At 38.2% G+C, this 18,864-nt stretch overlaps 1 protein-coding gene across 1 annotated transcript in view; it reads right to left on the bottom strand.

The window, feature by feature from the left end:
* The window catches only part of LOC128704200 (uncharacterized), a 308,440-nt gene extending 291,224 nt beyond the window's left edge, over positions 1 to 17,216 (bottom strand). Inside the window, exon 1 of the mRNA XM_053799257.2 lies at positions 16,310 to 17,216. Coding sequence (XP_053655232.2) covers positions 16,310 to 16,350 — 41 coding nt within the window. The 5' untranslated portion in view covers positions 16,351 to 17,216. The remainder of the gene's footprint in view (positions 1 to 16,309) is intronic.
* Positions 17,217 to 18,864: the final 1,648 nt, after the last annotated feature.

Consider the following 18,864-nt stretch of genomic DNA (forward strand, 5'->3'; position numbering starts at 1 on the left):
AAAAGAAAGACGATAAGTGTGAGAGGAATAAAGGTGGATCACCTGAAGTTAGAAGTGAAAGTAAGGGAAGAGAGGGAGGAATAGGAGAGAAGAATAAAGGGAGGTAAGGAAGAAGGGGAGAGAAGGGAGAGAAATCCTTGATGTACAGATGGGTCCCACGATCCAATAAGGCTTTCCATCCCCTTTTTCTCAGCCAAATAGGATTGAATTCAGAATTGGGCCAAGATTTCATTAAATGACAATAGGATTGTGCGGATAGGATTGGCTGGCCTGTCCACGGCACCTACACCTTCCCACCTACTCCAGCTCAGGTGTGTGTAGGTGTACATGTAGATGTGTGTGTGTGTGTGTATGTGTATGTGTGTGTGTGTGTGTGTGTGTGTGTGTGTGTGTGTGTGTGTGTGTGTGTGTGTGTGTGTGTGTGTGTGTGTGTGTGAGGGTGTGTGAAGGTGTGTGACTGTACGAGAATGGAATTACCTATTTGTATCTACTGAGTGCTTGTGGTGTCCCGTCTTCATTAAGACTAGCCAACAAGTTTAATTTTTTATCCAGTTCAGAAACCAGATTGTTTGTTTTAAGCTACGATCATGGCGTAATAGCCCATAAAATACGTGCTAAAGGAATAACTGGGAAAGTGGGGAGATGGATCTTCAACTTCCTAACAAATCGAACACAAAGAGTAGTGGTCAACAGAGTTAAATCGGAGGCTACCATAGTGAAGAGCTCTGTTCCACAAGGCACAGTACTCGCCCCCATCTTATTCCTTATCCTCATATCAGACATAAACAGAGATATACACCACAGCACCGTATCATCCTTTGCGGATGATACTAGGATCTGCATGAGGCTGTCATCTGCTGAGGACGCGGTTAACCTCCAAGAAGATATAAACAAAGTTTTCCAGTGGGCAACGGTAAACAATATGATGTTCAATGAGGAAAAATTCCAACTACTCCGTTATGGAAAACTGGAGGAGATAATAACTAGAACAGAGTATACTACTGACTCCGGCCATACAATAGAGCGGAAAAATAATGTAAGGGACCTGGGAGTAGTAATGTCTGAGGATCTCACTTTCAAGGATCACAACAGTGCCACGATCGCACGTGCAAAGAAAATGATAGGATGGATAATGAGAACTTTCAAAACGAGAGATGCCAAGCCCATGATGATCCTTTTCAAATCACTTGTTCTCTCTAGGCTGGAATACTGCTGTACATTAACATCTCCATACAAAGCAGGTGAAATCGCAGATCTAGAGAGTGTACAGAGATCCTTTACTGAACGTATAAGTTCTGTCAAGCACCTTAACTACTGGGAACGCTTGGAAGCACTTGACTTGTACTCGTTGGAACGCAGGAGGGAGAGATATATCATAATCTACACTTGGAAAATCTTGGAAGGAATGGTCCCAAATCTGCACACAGAAATCACTCCCTACGAAAGTAAAAGACTGGGCAGGCGATGCAAAATGCCGCCAATAAAAAGTAGGGGCGCCATTGGTACACTAAGAGAAAACACCATAAGTGTCCGGGGCCCAAAACTGTTCAACAGCCTCCCATCAAGCATTAGGGGAATTGCCAATAAACCCCTGGCTGCCTTCAAGAGAGAGCTGGACAGATACCTAAAGTCGGTGCCGGATCAGCCGGGCTGTGGCTCGTACGTCGGACTGCGTGCGGCCAGCAGTAACAGCCTAGTTGATCAGGCCCTGATCCATCGGGAGGCCTGGTCGTGGACCGGGCCGCGGGGGCGTTGATCCCCGGAATAACCTCCAGGTAACCAGGTATGATGTGCTGATTACGAATCTGAGCATGTTTAGCCTCTATTACGTAAGTTTTTTTTTTTAATATTCTGATCAATATTTTGACTATTTAAGGTTGAAGAACCATGTGATATACAGTGCTCGTCACAGCATTATGCCGGGTGAGCGCCCCGGCATAATGCTGTGATGAAAATCAAAGGCCTGCCATACAGGGGGGATCTTTTTTTTTTTTTTGTCAGTGCATTCTGTTGGCTAGCAGCCGTTAGCATGATGTCATGGCCTGCCGCCACACTTCACAATGATTTCTCATTGCTCACGTGGCTGCCGTGGTGAGAGGAAGTGTTGCACTTTTGTCTCTCATCCGCCTCATCTTTTGTTCAGTGTTTCCTTTGGTTTTGGGGCTATACATCTTTGATTATGGGTAAAAGAAAGTCTGTAACACCTGAAACTTTAGCTCAAATCATAGGGCTTCACAAAGCTGGGCACCAGACGAAAGAAATAGTGGAGAATGTTAGTGTGAGTGCTCAGTGAGGAACTGGGTGCAGCGTTTCAAGGCTGATGGTGGTGTTGAGTTACCGTCTGCCAAACCTCGGCCTGGCCCCTCCAGGAAGACATCTGTTCGGACTTTAACTGTGTTAAAGAAGCAATTACTCTAACCGAAATTTCAATACAGTCTTTCATATATATATATATATATATATATATATATATATATATATATATATATATATATATATATAAAATATATATATATATATAAATTATATATATAAACTATATATATATATATATATATATATATATATATATGTATCTATATATATATATATATTCATCTATATATATACATATATATATATGTATATATATGTATATATATATATATATATATATATATATGTGTGTGTGTGTGTGTGTGTGTGTCGTGCCAAATATGTAAAACTGGTCAATTAGCAAGAACTCATTTAAAATTAAGTCCTTTCTGAAATTTTCTCATATACGTTTAAAGATATATTTTTTCCATTAATGTTAATGTATATTTTTTTAAGTTTGCACCAAAAGGATCTTAGAAAACTTACCTAACCTTATTATAACAAGAGCAATTTATTTTAGCCTAACCCAACTAAATATATTTTAGATTTGTTTACAATAATTTAATACTAAACAAACACAGTGAGATATATTTTTTTCGTTAGGTTCAGAATGATTTTGGCGAAATTATTGCATACACAAATTTTCACTTGTCCTATATGGGAAGATGAGCGTTGCTATTTAAGCAAAGATCGCAAGTTCTGCCTATTCGGCACGACATATATATATATATATATATATATATATATATATATATATATATATATATATATATATATATATATATATATATATATATATATATATATATATATATATATATATATATATATAATTTTTTTTTATTATCACACCGGCCGATTCCCACCAAGGCAGGGTGGCCCGAAAAAGAAAAACTTTCAATATCATTCACTCCATCACTGTCTTGCCAGAAGGGTGCTTTACACTACAGTTTTTAAACTGCAACATTAACACCCCTCCTTCAGAGTGCAGGCACTGTACTTCCCATCTCCAGGACTCAAGTCCGGCCTGCCGGTTTCCCTGAACCCCTTCATAAATGTTACTTTGCTCACACTCCAACAGCACGTCAAGTATTAAAAACCATTCGTCTCCATTCACTCCTATCAAACACGCTCACGCACGCCTGCTGGAAGTCCAAGCCCCTCGCACACAAAACCTCCTTTACCCCCTCCCTCCAACCTTTCCTAGGCCGACCCCTACCCCGCCTTCCTTCCACTACAGACTGATACACTCTTGAAGTCATTCTGTTTCGCTCCATTCTCTCTACATGTCCGAACCACCTCAACAACCCTTCCTCAGCCCTCTGGACAACAATTTTGGTAATCCCGCACCTCCTCCTAACTTCCAAACTACGAATTCTCTGCATTATATTCACACCACACATTGCCCTCAGACATGACATCTCCACTGCCTCCAGCCTTCTCGCTGCAACATTCATCACCCATGCTTCACACCCATATAAGAGTGTTGGTAAAACTATACTCTCATACATTCCCCTCTTTGCCTCCAAGGACAAAGTTCTTTGTCTCCACAGACTCCTAAGTGCACCACTCACCCTTTTCCCCTCATCAATTCTGTGATTCACCTCATCCTTCATAGACCCATCCGCTGACACGTCCACTCCCAAATATCTGAATACATTCACCTCCTCCATACTCTCTACCTCCAATCTGATATCCAATCTTTCATCACCTAATATTTTTGTTATCCTCATAACCTTACTCTTTCCTGTATTCACTTTTAATTTTCTTCTTTTGCACACCCTACCAAATTCATCCACCAATCTCTGCAACTTCTCTTCAGAATCTCCCAAGAGCACAGTGTCATCAGCAAAGAGCAACTGTGACAACTCCCACTTTATGTGTGATTCTTTATCTTTTAACTCCACGCCTCTTGTCAAGACCCTCGCATTTACTTCTCTTACAACCCCATCTATAAATATATTAACCACGGTGACATCACACATCCTTGTCTAAGGCCTACTTTTACTGGGAAATAATTTCCCTCTTTCCTATGTACTCTAACTTGAGCCTCACTATCCTCGTAAAAACTCTTCACTGCTTTCAGTAACCTACCTCCTACACCATACACCTGCGACATCTGCCACATTGCCCCCCTATCCACCCTGTCATACGCCTTTTCCAAATCCATAAATGCCACAAAGACCTCTTTAGCCTTATCTAAATACTGTTCACTTATATGTTTCACTGTAAACACCTGGTCCACACACCCCCTACCTTTCCTACAGCCTCCTTGTTCATCTGCTATCCTATTCTCCGTCTTACTTTTAATTCTTTCGATAATAACTCTACCATACACTTTACCAGGTATACTCAACAGACTTATCCCCCTATAATTTTTGCACTCTCTTTTCTCCCCTTTGCCTTTATACAAAGGAACTATGCATGCTCTCTGCCAATCCCTAGGTACCTTACCCTCTTCCATACATTTATTAAATAATTGCACCAACCACTCCAAAACTGTATCCCCACCTGCTTTTAACATTTCTATCTTTATCCCATCAATCCCGGCTGCCTTACCCCCTTTCATTTTACCTACTGCCTCACGAACTTCCCCCACACTCACAACTGGCTCTTCCTCACTCCTACAAGATGTTATTCCTCCTTGCCCTATACACGAAATCACAGCTTCCCTATCTTCATCAACATTTAACAATTCCTCAAAATATTCCCTCCATCTTCCCAATACCTCTAACTCTCCATTTAATAACTCTCCTCTCCTATTTTTAACTGACAAATCCATTTGTTCTCTAGGCTTCCTTAACTTGTTAATCTCACTCCAAAACTTTTTCTTATTTTCAACAAAATTTGTTGATAACATCTCACCCACTCTCTCATTTGCTTTCTTTTTAAATTGCTTCACCACTCTCTTAACCTGTCTTTTTTTCTCCATATACTCTTCCCTCCTTGCATCACTTCTACTTTGTAAAAACTTTTCATACGCTAAAATAAATTGTTCTTGTTATAATAAGGTTAGGTAAGTTTTCTAAGATTCTTTTGGTGCAAAATTAAAAATTTATACATTAATATTAATGAAAAAAATATATCTTTAAACGTATAAGAGAAAATTTCAAAAAGGACTTAATTTTAAATGAGTTCTTGCTAATTGACCAGTTTTGCATATTCGGCACGACATTATATATATATATATATATATATATATATATATATATATATATATATATATATATATATATATATATATATATATATGCAATAAGATCACAGTAAACAGGTGATTTGCATATATATATATATATATATATATATATATATATATATATATATATATATATATATATATATATATATATATATATATATATATATATACAGTGTAAAATGTAAAAAGAGAGCAAATGAGAGAGTGGGTGAGATGTTATCAACAAATTTTGTTGAAAATAAGAAAAAGTTTTGGAGTGAGATTAACAAGTTAAGAAAGCCTAGAGAACAAATGGATTTGTCAGTTAAAAATAGGAGAGGAGAGTTATTAAATGGAGAGTTAGAGGTATTGGGAAGATGGAAGGAATATTTTGAGGAATTGTTAAATGTTGATGAAGATAGGGAAGCTGTGATTTCGTGTATAGGGCAAGGAGGAATAACATCTTGTAGGAGTGAGGAAGAGCCAGTTGTGAGTGTGGGGGAAGTTCGTGAGGCAGTAGGTAAAATGAAAGGGGGTAAGGCAGCCGGGATTGATGGGATAAAGATAGAAATGTTAAAAGCAGGTGGGGATATAGTTTTGGAGTGGTTGGTGCAATTATTTAATAAATGTATGGAAGAGGGTAAGGTACCTAGGGATTGGCAGAGAGCATGCATAGTTCCTTTGTATAAAGGCAAAGGGGATAAAAGAGAGTGCAAAAATTATAGGGGGATAAGTCTGTTGAGTGTACCTGGTAAAGTGTATGGTAGAGTTATAATTGAAAGAATTAAGAGTAAGACGGAGAATAGGATAGCAGATGAACAAGGAGGCTTTAGGAAAGGTAGGGGGTGTGTGGACCAGGTGTTTACAGTGAAACATATAAGTGAACAGTATTTAGATAAGGCTAAAGAGGTCTTTGTGGCATTTATGGATTTGGAAAAGGCGTATGACAGGGTGGATAGGGGGGCAATGTGGCAGATGTTGCAAGTGTATGGTGTAGGAGGTAGGTTACTGAAAGCAGTCAAGAGTTTTTACGAGGATAGTGAGGCTCAAGTTAGAGTATGTAGGAAAGAGGGAAATTTTTTCCCAGTAAAAGTAGGCCTTAGACAAGGATGTGTGATGTCACCGTGGTTGTTTAATATATTTATAGATGGGGTTGTAAGAGAAGTAAATGCGAGGGTCTTGGCAAGAGGCGTGGAGTTAAAAGATAAAGAATCACACACAAAGTGGGAGTTGTCACAGCTGCTCTTTGCTGATGACACTGTGCTCTTGGGAGATTCTGAAGAGAAGTTGCAGAGATTGGTGGATGAATTTGGTAGGGTGTGCAAAAGAAGAAAATTAAAGGTGAATACAGGAAAGAGTAAGGTTATGAGGATAACAAAAAGATTAGGTGATGAAAGATTGAATATCAGATTGGAGGGAGAGAGTATGGAGGAGGTGAACGTATTCAGATATTTGGGAGTGGACGTGTCAGCGGATGGGTCTATGAAAGATGAGGTGAATCGTAGAATTGATGAGGGAAAAAGAGTGAGTGGTGCACTTAGGAGTCTGTGGAGACAAAGAACTTTGTCCTTGGAGGCAAAGAGGGGAATGTATGAGAGTATAGTTTTACCAACGCTCTTATATGGGTGTGAAGCGTGGGTGATGAATGTTGCAGCGAGGAGAAGGCTGGAGGCAGTGGAGATGTCATGTCTGAGGGCAATGTGTGGTGTGAATATAATGCAGAGAATTCGTAGTTTGGAAGTTAGGAGGAGGTGCGGGATTACCAAAACTGTTGTCCAGAGGGCTGAGGAAGGGTTGTTGAGGTGGTTCGGACATGTAGAGAGAATGGAGCGAAACAGAATGACTTCAAGAGTGTATCAGTCTGTAGTGGAAGGAAGACGGGGTAGGGGTCGGCCTAGGAAGGGTTGGAGGGAGGGGGTAAAGGAGGTTTTGTGTGCGAGGGGCTTGGACTTCCAGCAGGCATGCGTGAGCGTGTTTGATAGGAGTGAATGGAGACAAATGGTTTTTAATACTTGACGTGCTGTTGGAGTGTGAGCAAAGTAACATTTATGAAGGGATTCAGGGAAACCGGCAGGCCGGACTTGAGTCCTGGAGATGGGAAGTACAGTGCCTGCACTCTGAAGGAGGGGTGTTAATGTTGCAGTTTAAAAACTGTAGTGTAAAGCACCCTTCTGGCAAGACAGTGATGGAGTGAATGATGGTGAAAGTTTTTCTTTTTCGGGCCACCCTGCCTTGGTGGGAATCGGCCGGTGTGATAATAATAAATATATATATATATATATATATATATATATATATATATATATATATATATATATATATATATATGTCGTGCCGAATATGCAAAACTGGTCAATTAGCAAGAACTCATTAAAATTAAGTCCTTTCTGAAATTTTCTCTTATACGTTTAAAGATATATTTGTTTCATTAATATTAATGTATAAATTTTTAATTTTGCACCAAAAGAATCTTAGAAAACTTACCTAACCTTATTATAAGAAGAACAATTTATTTTAGCGTAACCCAACTAAATATATTTTAAATACGTTTACAATAATTTAGTACTAAACAAACACAATCAAATATATTTTTTTCGTTAGGTTCAGAATGATTTTGGCGAAATTATTGCATACACAAATTTTCACTTTTCCTATATGGCAAGATGAGCGTTGCTATTTAAGCCAAGATCGCAAGTTCTGCCTATTCGGCACGACATATATATATATATATATATATATATATATATATATATATATGTGTGTGTGTGTGTGTGTGTGTGTGTGTGTGTGTGTGTGTGTGTGTGTGTGTGTGTGTGTGTGTGTGTGTGTGTGTGTGTCGTGCCGAATATGTAAAACTGGTTAATTAGCAAGAACTCATTTAAAATTAAGTCCTTTCTGAAATTTTCTCTTATACGTTTAAAGATATATTTTTTTTTCATTAATGTTAATGTAATTTTTCTTAATTTTGCACCAAAAGAATCTTAGAAAACTTACCTAACCTTATTATAACAAGAAAAATTTATTTTAGCATAACCCAGCTAAATATATTTTAGATTTGTTTACAATAATTTAATACTAAACAAACCCAGTGAAATATATTTTTTTTCGTTAGGTTCAGAATGATTTTAGCGAAATTATTGCATACACAAATTTTCACTTTTCCTATATGGCAAGATGAGCGTTGCTATTTAAGCCAAGATCGCAAGTTCTGCCTATTCGGCACAATCTATATATATATATATATATATATATATATATATATATATATATATATATATATATATATATATATATATATATATATATATATATATATATATATATATATATATATATATATATATATATATATGTATGTATGGCGTGCCGAATATGTAAAGCTGGTCAATTAGCAAAAACTCATTTAAAATTAATTCCTTTCTGAAATTTTCTCTTACACGTTTAAAGATATTTTTTTTTCATTAATGTTAATGTAAAAATTTATAATTTTGCACCAAAAGAATCTTAGAAAACTTACCTAACCTTATTATAACAAGTGCAATTTATTTTAGCCTAACTCAACTAAATATATTTTAGATTTGTTAACAATAATTTAATATTAACCAAACACAGTGAAATATATTTTTTTTCGTTAGGTTCAGAATGATTTTGGCGAAATTATTGCATACACAAATTTTTGCTTGTCCTATATGGCAAGATGAGCATTGCTATTTAAGCCAAGATAGCAAGTTCTGCCTATTCGGCATGACATATATATATATATATATATATATATATATATATATATATATATATATATATATATATATATATATATATATATATATATATTTATATTTATATATATATATATATATGTCGTGCCGAATAGGCAGAATTTTATTATTATTAAAGATTAGCCGGTATTCTCCCGGCCCGGGCCTTTTCCAAGTGGTGGCCCGGCCTTTGCTCCCTCTTTAGGGAGTGTCTGAGACCTAAGTCTCCCATGGGAGGAGGCACAAGTACCTCCTCATCTTCGGGAACAACTGTCCCCAGGCCTAGCCACAAGCTAGGCCTCTCTGGTCTGCCATCCCCGCCCCAAGGGGGCAAATGGGAATGACAGTCTTATGAGCTAAAGGCTCGGGCTCAGGCACCTACCCTACCCTAGAAGGGTTAGGCATGGTATCGATGCGAATAGGCAGAACTTGCCATCTTGGCTTAAATAGCAACGCTCATCTTGCCATATAGGACAAGTGAAAATTTGTGTATGCAATAATTTAGCCAAAAACATTCTGAACCTAACGAAAAATATATATTTGATTGTGTTTGTTTATTACTAAATTATTGTAAACGTATTTAAAATATATTTAGTTGGGTTAGGCTAAAATAAATTGTTCTTGTTATAATAAGGTTAGGTAAGTTTTCTAAGATTCTTTTGGTGCAAAATTACTAGAGATTTGAACAATGCAAGGAATTCGTGAGAGCATGCGAAATATACACAAACACTGATCTCTGGTAAAGCACTGCGTATCTTGTCCTAAGGTTCGTAGGTTCGAGTCTCCTTCAGCCAGAGATCAGTGTTTGTGTATATTTCGCCTGCTCTCGCGAATTCCTTGCATTGTTAAAATCTCTAGTAAGGCTGATGCATGCAGGGATGAGATGAAAAGCTGTAAGCCTTCTCCCTGAAAGCTGGATGCCTTGGATCAAACGTGTAGCGTAAGCTGCACGCCAAGGTATTGTCCAGTGTGGGTAGATTGGTAAAGCACTGCGTTCCTTGTCCTAAGGTTCGTAGGTTCGAGTCTCCTTCAGCCAGAGATCAGTGTTTGTTATATATATATATATAATATATATATATTATATATATATATATCTATATATATATATATATATATATATAAATTTTCAGGGTTTCTCTTATGTGTTCATTATTGCTTTCCCGCAGCAGTGTCCAGCAGTAGTCGACCATTAAAATGATCCTCAGGTTTTATCCTGATAATTCTTCTCCATGGTGGCTGTCTTGGTGAAATCGTTTACCGTTGAGTTTTGTTTCACAGAAACTGAAACTATTGATGTAAACTAAGTTTAAATTTGAATCCAGCCTCTCGGAACTAATTAGAAATACATGTTTTTCAACATTAACTGAAACTTTTGATGGCCAATGTAATTAGTAGCACTTATTGCTTCCTTTCTTAATTTATTCTTTTAACAATCACCAGATTTGTAATTATCATGTTTCCTCCCCCGCCCCTTCTTCCTGTTATTTAGTGTGGTATATTTATTATTTTCAACTTTTCATCACAGCTCGTATTTTTCAGCTCTGGAAACCATTTAGTGCCTCTTCTCTGGATTTTTCTAACTTAGCCACAGGATTCTTTAGAAGGTGTAGGTAGAGTCTGTCTCAACTATTGGATCACTACGACAAGGTCCTAAATGCACTAGAAGACAAAAAGAATTCAGATGTAATATATACAGACTTTGCAAAAGCCTTCGACAAGTGTGACCATGGCGTAATAGCGCACAAAATGCGTGCTAAAGGAATAACAGGAAAAGTCGGTCGATGGATCTATAATTTCCTCACTAACAGAACACAGAGTAGTCGTCAACAGAGTAAAGTCCGAGACAGCTACGGTGAAAAGCTCTGTTCCACAAGGCACAGTACTCGCTCCCATCTTGTTCCTCATCCTCATATCCGACATAGACAAGGATGTCAGCCACAGCACCGTGTCTTCCTTTGCAGATGACACCCGAATCTGCATGACAGTGTCTTCCATTGCAGACACTGCAAAGCTCCAGGCGGACATCAACCAAATCGTTCAGTGGGCTGCAGAAAACAATATGAAGTTCAACGATGAGAAATTTCAATTACTCAGATATGGTAAACATGAGGAAATTAAATCTTCATCAGAGTACAAAACAAATTCTGGCCACAAAATAGAGCGAAACACCAACGTCAAAGACCTGGGAGTGATTATGTCGGAGGATCTCACCTTCAAGGACCATAACATTGTATCAATCGCATCTGCTAGAAAAATGACAGGATGGATAATGAGAACCTTCAAAACTAGGGAGGCCAAGCCCATGATGACACTCTTCAGGTCACTTGTTCTATCTAGGCTGGAATATTGCTGCACACTAACAGCACCTTTCAAGGCAGGTGAAATTGCCGACCTAGAAAATGTACAGAGAACTTTCACGGCGCGCATAACGGAGATAAAACACCTCAATTACTGGGAGCGCTTCAGGTTCCTAAACCTGTATTCCCTGGAACGCAGGAGGGAGAGATACATGATTATATACACCTGGAAAATCCTAGAGGGACTAGTACCGAACTTGCACACGAAAATCACTCACTACGAAAGCAAAAGACTTGGCAGACGATGCACCATCCCCCCAATGAAAAGCAGGGGTGTCACTACCACGTTAAGAGACCATACAATAAGTGTCAGGGGCCCGAGACTGTTCAACTGCCTCCCAGCACACATAAGGGGGATTACCAAGAGACCCCTGGCAGTCTTCAAGCTGGCACTGGACAAGCACCTAAAGTCAGTTCCTGATCAGCCGGGCTGTGGCTCGTACGTTGGTTTGCGTGCAGCCAGCAGCAACAACCTGGTTGATCAGGCTCTGATCCACCAGGAGGCCTGGTCACAGACCGGGCCGCGGGGGCGTTGACCCCCGGAACTCTCTCCAGGTAAACTCCAGGTAAACTCCAGAGGCGGTCCCCGCTTATACAGCAGGTTAGGTTCCTGGCTTCTGCTGTAAAGTGAAACATAGCTGTTTTTTTTTCACTTTTGAATGCATGTAAAAGCCTGATAACATATTTACACTATCGTATATTAATTGAGAAATACATCTGGGCCTAAAAAATGCATATACACTACACACATTATGTACCTTAAAATATTTTTGTCCTTAGTTTATAGTGAGTGGTGAATATATTTATTATAGGAAGTCTGGTTAAACGAAGAATGGGTGTAATTGAAAACTGATGTATTAGAGAAACACCGCAAAGCAAAGCGCTGCAAAGCGGGGCTCCCTCTCACTTCTTGCATTCATCATATGTTTCAGTTTTGACTTAATATATGATGCCAACAGCTTTTTTTTTTTTTTTTAGCTTTTCTCCATCCATTTATTTGAAAGTTCACAGTTTTGTTTGTGATATTCTATTGACAATTGTTAATAAATTATAACTTTTATATCCCACTATCTAATATTTTCAATATTATCACAAACTATATTCTTGTGGTCTAATTTTATTTTATCTTATTTTCAATACATGACATTTATATTTATATTTGGAATAAATTGCTTAATTCTGTTTTCATATATTACAAAACTCTTCTCCCAAAAAAAGTCCCTTGTAATAAATCATTCCATTTAATTTCTGTTAAATACTCTCTTGAAGCTTTATATTTTCCTTTATTATAACCTAGTCTGTCCCTTTTTCTCTCCTAAGTCATATTTAATATACATTTCCAGTAAAGTATATAGTTTATGTTGAATATTTCTTCTCTTTAATAAATAATCAGTCTAATAATGACGGTGTACTGAATTATTTCACTGGTGTAGCTTCATTTATGTGCTGATGTATAAAAAATGTAAATAAATTGATGCATTCTATTGATAATTTATAGGTCGAGCATCACAGATTGTACAATTTATTTCTTTTTAGTTAAAATTTCCAAATACAATAACTTTTCCCTTTTAGCGGTTACTTTCCGTCAATAGTTTTCTCAGTATATTTTTTAATACATCGTTTACCTTATCAGAATGTTCCTCTGCCAACTGTTATTAAACAACGGAGACGGAGACGGAGGATCAAGCCTTCACCACGTCTTGCGCTGAATGACCCACATGGGTTAAGCGCTTAAAATGAATTACAAAAAAGAAAAAAATTCACATTTTTTTTTATTTTTATCAATAAATATTATTTTGAATTTCCGTAAATTTCTTTTGCTTCATTTACCAATATTGTCATTCCTCCTCTTCTCTTCCTTTCTTTCTTTTCTCCATTCTGAGTAGTTTCCATCAAATAAAACCTCATTTACAACATGTTTTTTTTAGTTTATTTTCATTTACACAGATTATATCAAGTTTCTTCTCCATCATTATCGTTCATAATGTTGCTTCGTTCTAATATTTTCAACATTAATTATTTGTTATTAGTATTACTCCACTGGTGTTGGTATTGCTACATTGGTATTGGTATTACTCCGTTGGTGTTGGTATTACTCCAGTGTTGTTGGTATTACTCCGTTGGTGTTGGTATTACTCCAGTATTGTTGGTATTACTCCAGTGTTGTTGGTACTTCTCCAGTATTGTTGGTATTACTCCAGTGTTGTTGGTATTACTCCGTTGGTGTTGGTATTACTCCAGTGTTGTTGGTATTACTCCAGTGTTGTTGGTATTATTCCAGTGTTGTTGGTATTACTCCAGTGTTGTTGGCATTACTCCAGTGTTGTTGGTATTTCTCCAGTATTGTTTGTATTACTCCATTGTTGTTGGTATTACTCCAATGTTATTGGCATTACTTCAGTGTTGTTGGTATTACTCCAGTGTTGTTGGTATTACTCCAGTGTTGTTGGTATTACTCCAGTGTTGGTATTACTCCATTGTTGTTGGTATTACTCAGTGTTGTTGGTATTATTCCAGTGTTGTTGGTATTACTTCAGTGTTGTTGGTATTACTCCAGTGTTGTTGGTATTACTCCAGTGTTGTTGGTATTACTCCAGTGTTATTGGTATTACTCCAGTGTTGTTGGTATTACTCCAGTGTTGTTGGTATTACTCCAGTGTTGTTGGTATTACTCCAGTGTTATTGGTATTACTCCAGTGTTGTTGGTATTACTCCAGTGTTATTGGTATTACTCCAGTGTTGTTGGTATTACTCCAGTGTTGTTGGTATTACTCCAATGTTGTTGGTATTACTCCAATGTTGTTGGTATTACTCCAGTGTTGTTGGTATTACTCCAGTGTTGTTGGTATTACTCCAGTGTTATTGGTATTACTCCAGTGTTGTTGGTATTACTCCAGTGTTGTTGGTATTACTCCAGTGTTGTTGGTATTACTCCAGTGTTATTGGTATTACTCCAGTGTTGTTGGTATTACTCCAGTGTTGTTGGTATTACTCCAGTGTTATTGGTATTACTCCAATGTTGTTGGTATTACTCCAGTGTTGTTGGTATTACTCCAATGTTGTTGGTATTACTCCAATGTTGTTGGTATTACTCCAGTGTTGTTGGTATTACTCCAGTGTTGTTGGTATTACTCCAGTGTTATTGGTATTACTCCAGTGTTGTTGGTATTACTCCAGTGTTGTTGGTATTACTCCAGTGTTGTTGGTATTACTCCAGTGTTATTGGTATTACTCCAGTGTTGTTGGTATTACTCCAGTGTTGTTGATATTACTCCAGTGTTATTGGTATTACTCCAATGTTGTTGGTATTACTCCAGTGTTGTTGGTATTACTCCAGTGTTGTTGGTATTATTCCAGTGTTGTTGGTATTACTCCAGTGTTGTTGGCATTACTCCAGTGTTGTTATTATGTGCCTTACTTTGCTTACTGTCTATCCTGTGCTCGTTTCTTGGAGAAATAATGTGATGTTTATAGGTGTGAGAGTATGTGAGTACATCAGATAATGTGGGTTTTTAATATTTATTTCTGCAAGTACATAATACAGTTGACATCAGTGAAGTACATAATACACCTTATACAGACCTAGTTGACATCAGTGATATAGAAAGCCCCTGGTTATGTATAGCATTTCGTGCGAATTAGGTTCATTTTGTCCCCAGGATGCTACCCACACCAGTCGACTAACACCCAAGTACTTACTGCAGGTGAACAGGGACAGCAGGTGTCTTAAAAACACACCCAGTGTCTCTACCCACACCGGGGATCGAACCACGGGCAATCGAGCTACGGGGAGTGAGGGAGTGAGGAGTGAGGGAGTGTGTGAGTGTAAGGGTGTTTGGGAGGTAGATAAGTGATGCTATGTGCAGGTGATGGTGTGTTGGTGTCGGTGAGGGTGTGTAGCTGAGAGTGTGGGTGTTGGTGATCGTAAGCTCAGCATAACTTGTATACCCTACCAAACCATACCACGGGCGGGGATAGAACCCGCGGTCAGAGAGTCTCAAAACTCCAGACCGTCGCGTTAGCCACTGGACCAGCTAGCCACAATAAGATTCGTCCAACTAGGTATATTTCTACACCATAGGAAGGTTAGCATAGGCGCCACTGTGGCCACAAATGCAAGTTTTTACAGACGGATCTCCATTTGTGGTCACAGTGGTGTCTATGATAACCTTCCTATTGTGTAGAAATATACCTAGTTGGACGAATCTTATTGTGGCTAGCTGGTCCAGTGGCTAACGCGACGGTCTCGAGTTTTGAGACTCTCTGATCGCGGGTTCTATACCCGCCCGTGGTATGGTTTGTTTGCAATCGTGTCATTACGATTTCGGAAGTCTTGTATACCCTAGTTTGATGAATTTGGTTTCAAGACTATCGACTACACAAGGTCATTAAAACTGTTTGTCACCTTTATACCACAAGACAATGATACTTTAATCCCTAAAATAGAGATGAAAATAAGCGATGTACATACACCGAGGGATATAAATCTGTCGATATATATAAACCGATCATATATACGTCTCTCAGTGTATATTCATCGAGGTATACACATCTATCGGTGTATACAGTATACTCAGTGACGAGGGAGACCAAGGGTATAAATATGAGCAATAATAATAATATAAACAACAGTACAAAATTATACTTTTATGTATACATACCGAGTCAAGAGTTTTCTTCTCTCCATTTCGTCATTAATCATTAAGAATTTCCAATATATTCTCCAGTACTGTAGATGCAAATATCTCACGCAATCCAATTATCACCACTACCACAGGGATGACCAGCCATGCAGGAATTATCGTGTTAACATGTTTCCAAGAGCATGAGGAGGAAGGGAGCTTCATTACTCAGTGTTTTCTGGAAAATTCACACATACGCACAGAGGATGTAGTAAGTATAGCAACCACTGGACACTTTCAAATTGCTGAAGACGGGACACCACTCTGCTCCCGTAGCTACAAATGGGTAATTACACACATTTAGTTTTGCTTTAGATTTTGGCATCGAAGCGGTTAATGTATTGCTCACCCCATATCCGTCAGGTTGTGGAAGAACATATGGATATACATTAGTCCTATAAACTAGGCCCAGAAAAGAGATAACGAGAGCACATCTAGGTGTATATATATATATATCCACAATTTTTCTTATTTTTTGCAAGCAAATTTGTAATATTTTCTTTAATATATCTGGTTTCTTATTTTCATTAATAAGATACCTTGACTTAAAGTTATTTTCCTATTTCTATATTCCTCAGTAAGTGGACAGTCATGTATATAGATTTCAAGACAGTGGCAATAAGGCTATAATATACTTTGCATTTGTGTAAGCCACATTGGATTCTATCTTTTCTTCGATTTAATTTTCAGTACCTGTGGTGCCGCAAGCACACGGTAACTGAGAGTTTAAAACATGATTCCCATAGTTCCTTTTCTCGTTTTTACTTTATTATTTATCTATGCACTTTGTTTTTTACATATTAATCCAGTTTCCCATAAGAATATGTAGTCAGTCTTTCACTATTCACAGACTAATGTTCACTGGTGCCTTATAGTGCCTATCTGTTCTTCCCCTCCCTTCACCCATCCCATCCCATCCCATCTCCCCTCCGTTACCCATCCCCTCCCTGTCGGCGGTCTTGCCGTCATATTAACCTGAAGCAAGTGTATTACTTGTTTTACATGAAAAACAGCTACTGAACTGTTAACGAGCCAATTAGTGAAGCAAATATAACTTATCATTAACACTGTATACAAGGAAAACGAATTATAGTTCTATTAAATATTTTACGGAAATTCTCAAGTAAAAATATATGAAGGCAACCCGTTAACGTCACAGCGGCGTAACAAGGTAGCATTGTTTTAGTGGGCTGACTTCTCTTGCATGTTCCCACTTCTCTGTTTACCTCTCATGTCTCCTGTTTCCTCTATTCCTTTCTTATTTGAATCTGTATACAGTTGAAAAGTGAATGTTAGACATATGAAAATAAGTGGTAAGACTGTTTAATCAAGGCAGAAAAACAAGGAGATGCGGGTTTTATCAGATAAGTGTGTGTGTGTACGTACCTAATTATACTCACCTAATTGTGGTTGCAGGGGTCGAGACTAAGCTCCTGGCCCCGCCTCTTCACTGGTCGCTACTAGGTCCTCTCTCTCCCTGCTCCATGAGCTTTATCATACCTCGTCTTAAAGCTATGTATGGTTCCTGCCTCCACTGCATCACTTGCCAGACTATTCCACTTCCTGACAACTCTCTGACTGAAGAAATACTTACTAACCATCCCTTTGAGTCATCTGAGTCTTCAACTTTCAGTTGGGACCCCTTGTTTCTGTGACCCATCTCTGGAACATCCTGGCTCTGTCCACCTTGTATATTCCTCGCAGTATTTTGTATGTTGTTATCATGTCTCCCCTAGCCCTCCTGTCCTCCAGTGTTGTCAGGAAGGTTTCCCTTAACCTTTCTTCGTAGGACATTCCCCTTTGCTCTGGAACCAGCCTTGTTGCAAACCTTTGCACTCTGTCTAATTTTTTTGACGAGCTTGACTAGGTGCGGGTTCCAATCTGGTGCAGCATACTTCAGTATGGGCCTGACGTACACGGTGTACAGTGTCTTGAACAATTCCTTACTGAGGTATAGGAACGTTATTCTCATGTTTGCTTGACAGACGCCCATATGCTGCAGCAGTTATCTGGTTGATGTGTGCTTCCGGAGACGTGCTCGGCACTATACTCATCCCAAGATCTTTGTCCTTGAGTGAGGTTTGCAGTCTTTGGCCGCCTAGCCTATACTCTCTGCGGTCTTCTTTGCCCTTCCCCGATGTGCGTATGTGTGTGTGTGTGTGTGTGTGTTAGATAGTGGTTTGTAAGTGAGCGAATTATCATTTGTCACATTCAATCAATTTCTTGCTTGATCTTCGTTTTTATTTCATTTATGTCCTCATCCCCCAGGCGCTGCATAACACCTACAGGTTTTGAGTTTCCCAATAAAATAATAATACTTGATGGGCTATTATTAATTGTCGATTACATCATATACTATATTCATTGTCGTCTACCCTAGTTATTCCTCCTTAGTATTTTATATGTAGTGATCATATTCCTCTTTGTTCTTCGCGGATCCTGTGAAATAAGAACTGCTTCTCTAATTCTTTTTCTCTGTAACTTATCCCCTTGAGTTCAAGTGAGTTTTAATGCTCTCTTTGCTTACTTTCAAT

The sequence above is a fragment of the Cherax quadricarinatus genome, chromosome 66 (assembly GCF_038502225.1).
Source record: "Cherax quadricarinatus isolate ZL_2023a chromosome 66, ASM3850222v1, whole genome shotgun sequence".
Taxonomy (NCBI): domain Eukaryota; kingdom Metazoa; phylum Arthropoda; class Malacostraca; order Decapoda; family Parastacidae; genus Cherax; species Cherax quadricarinatus.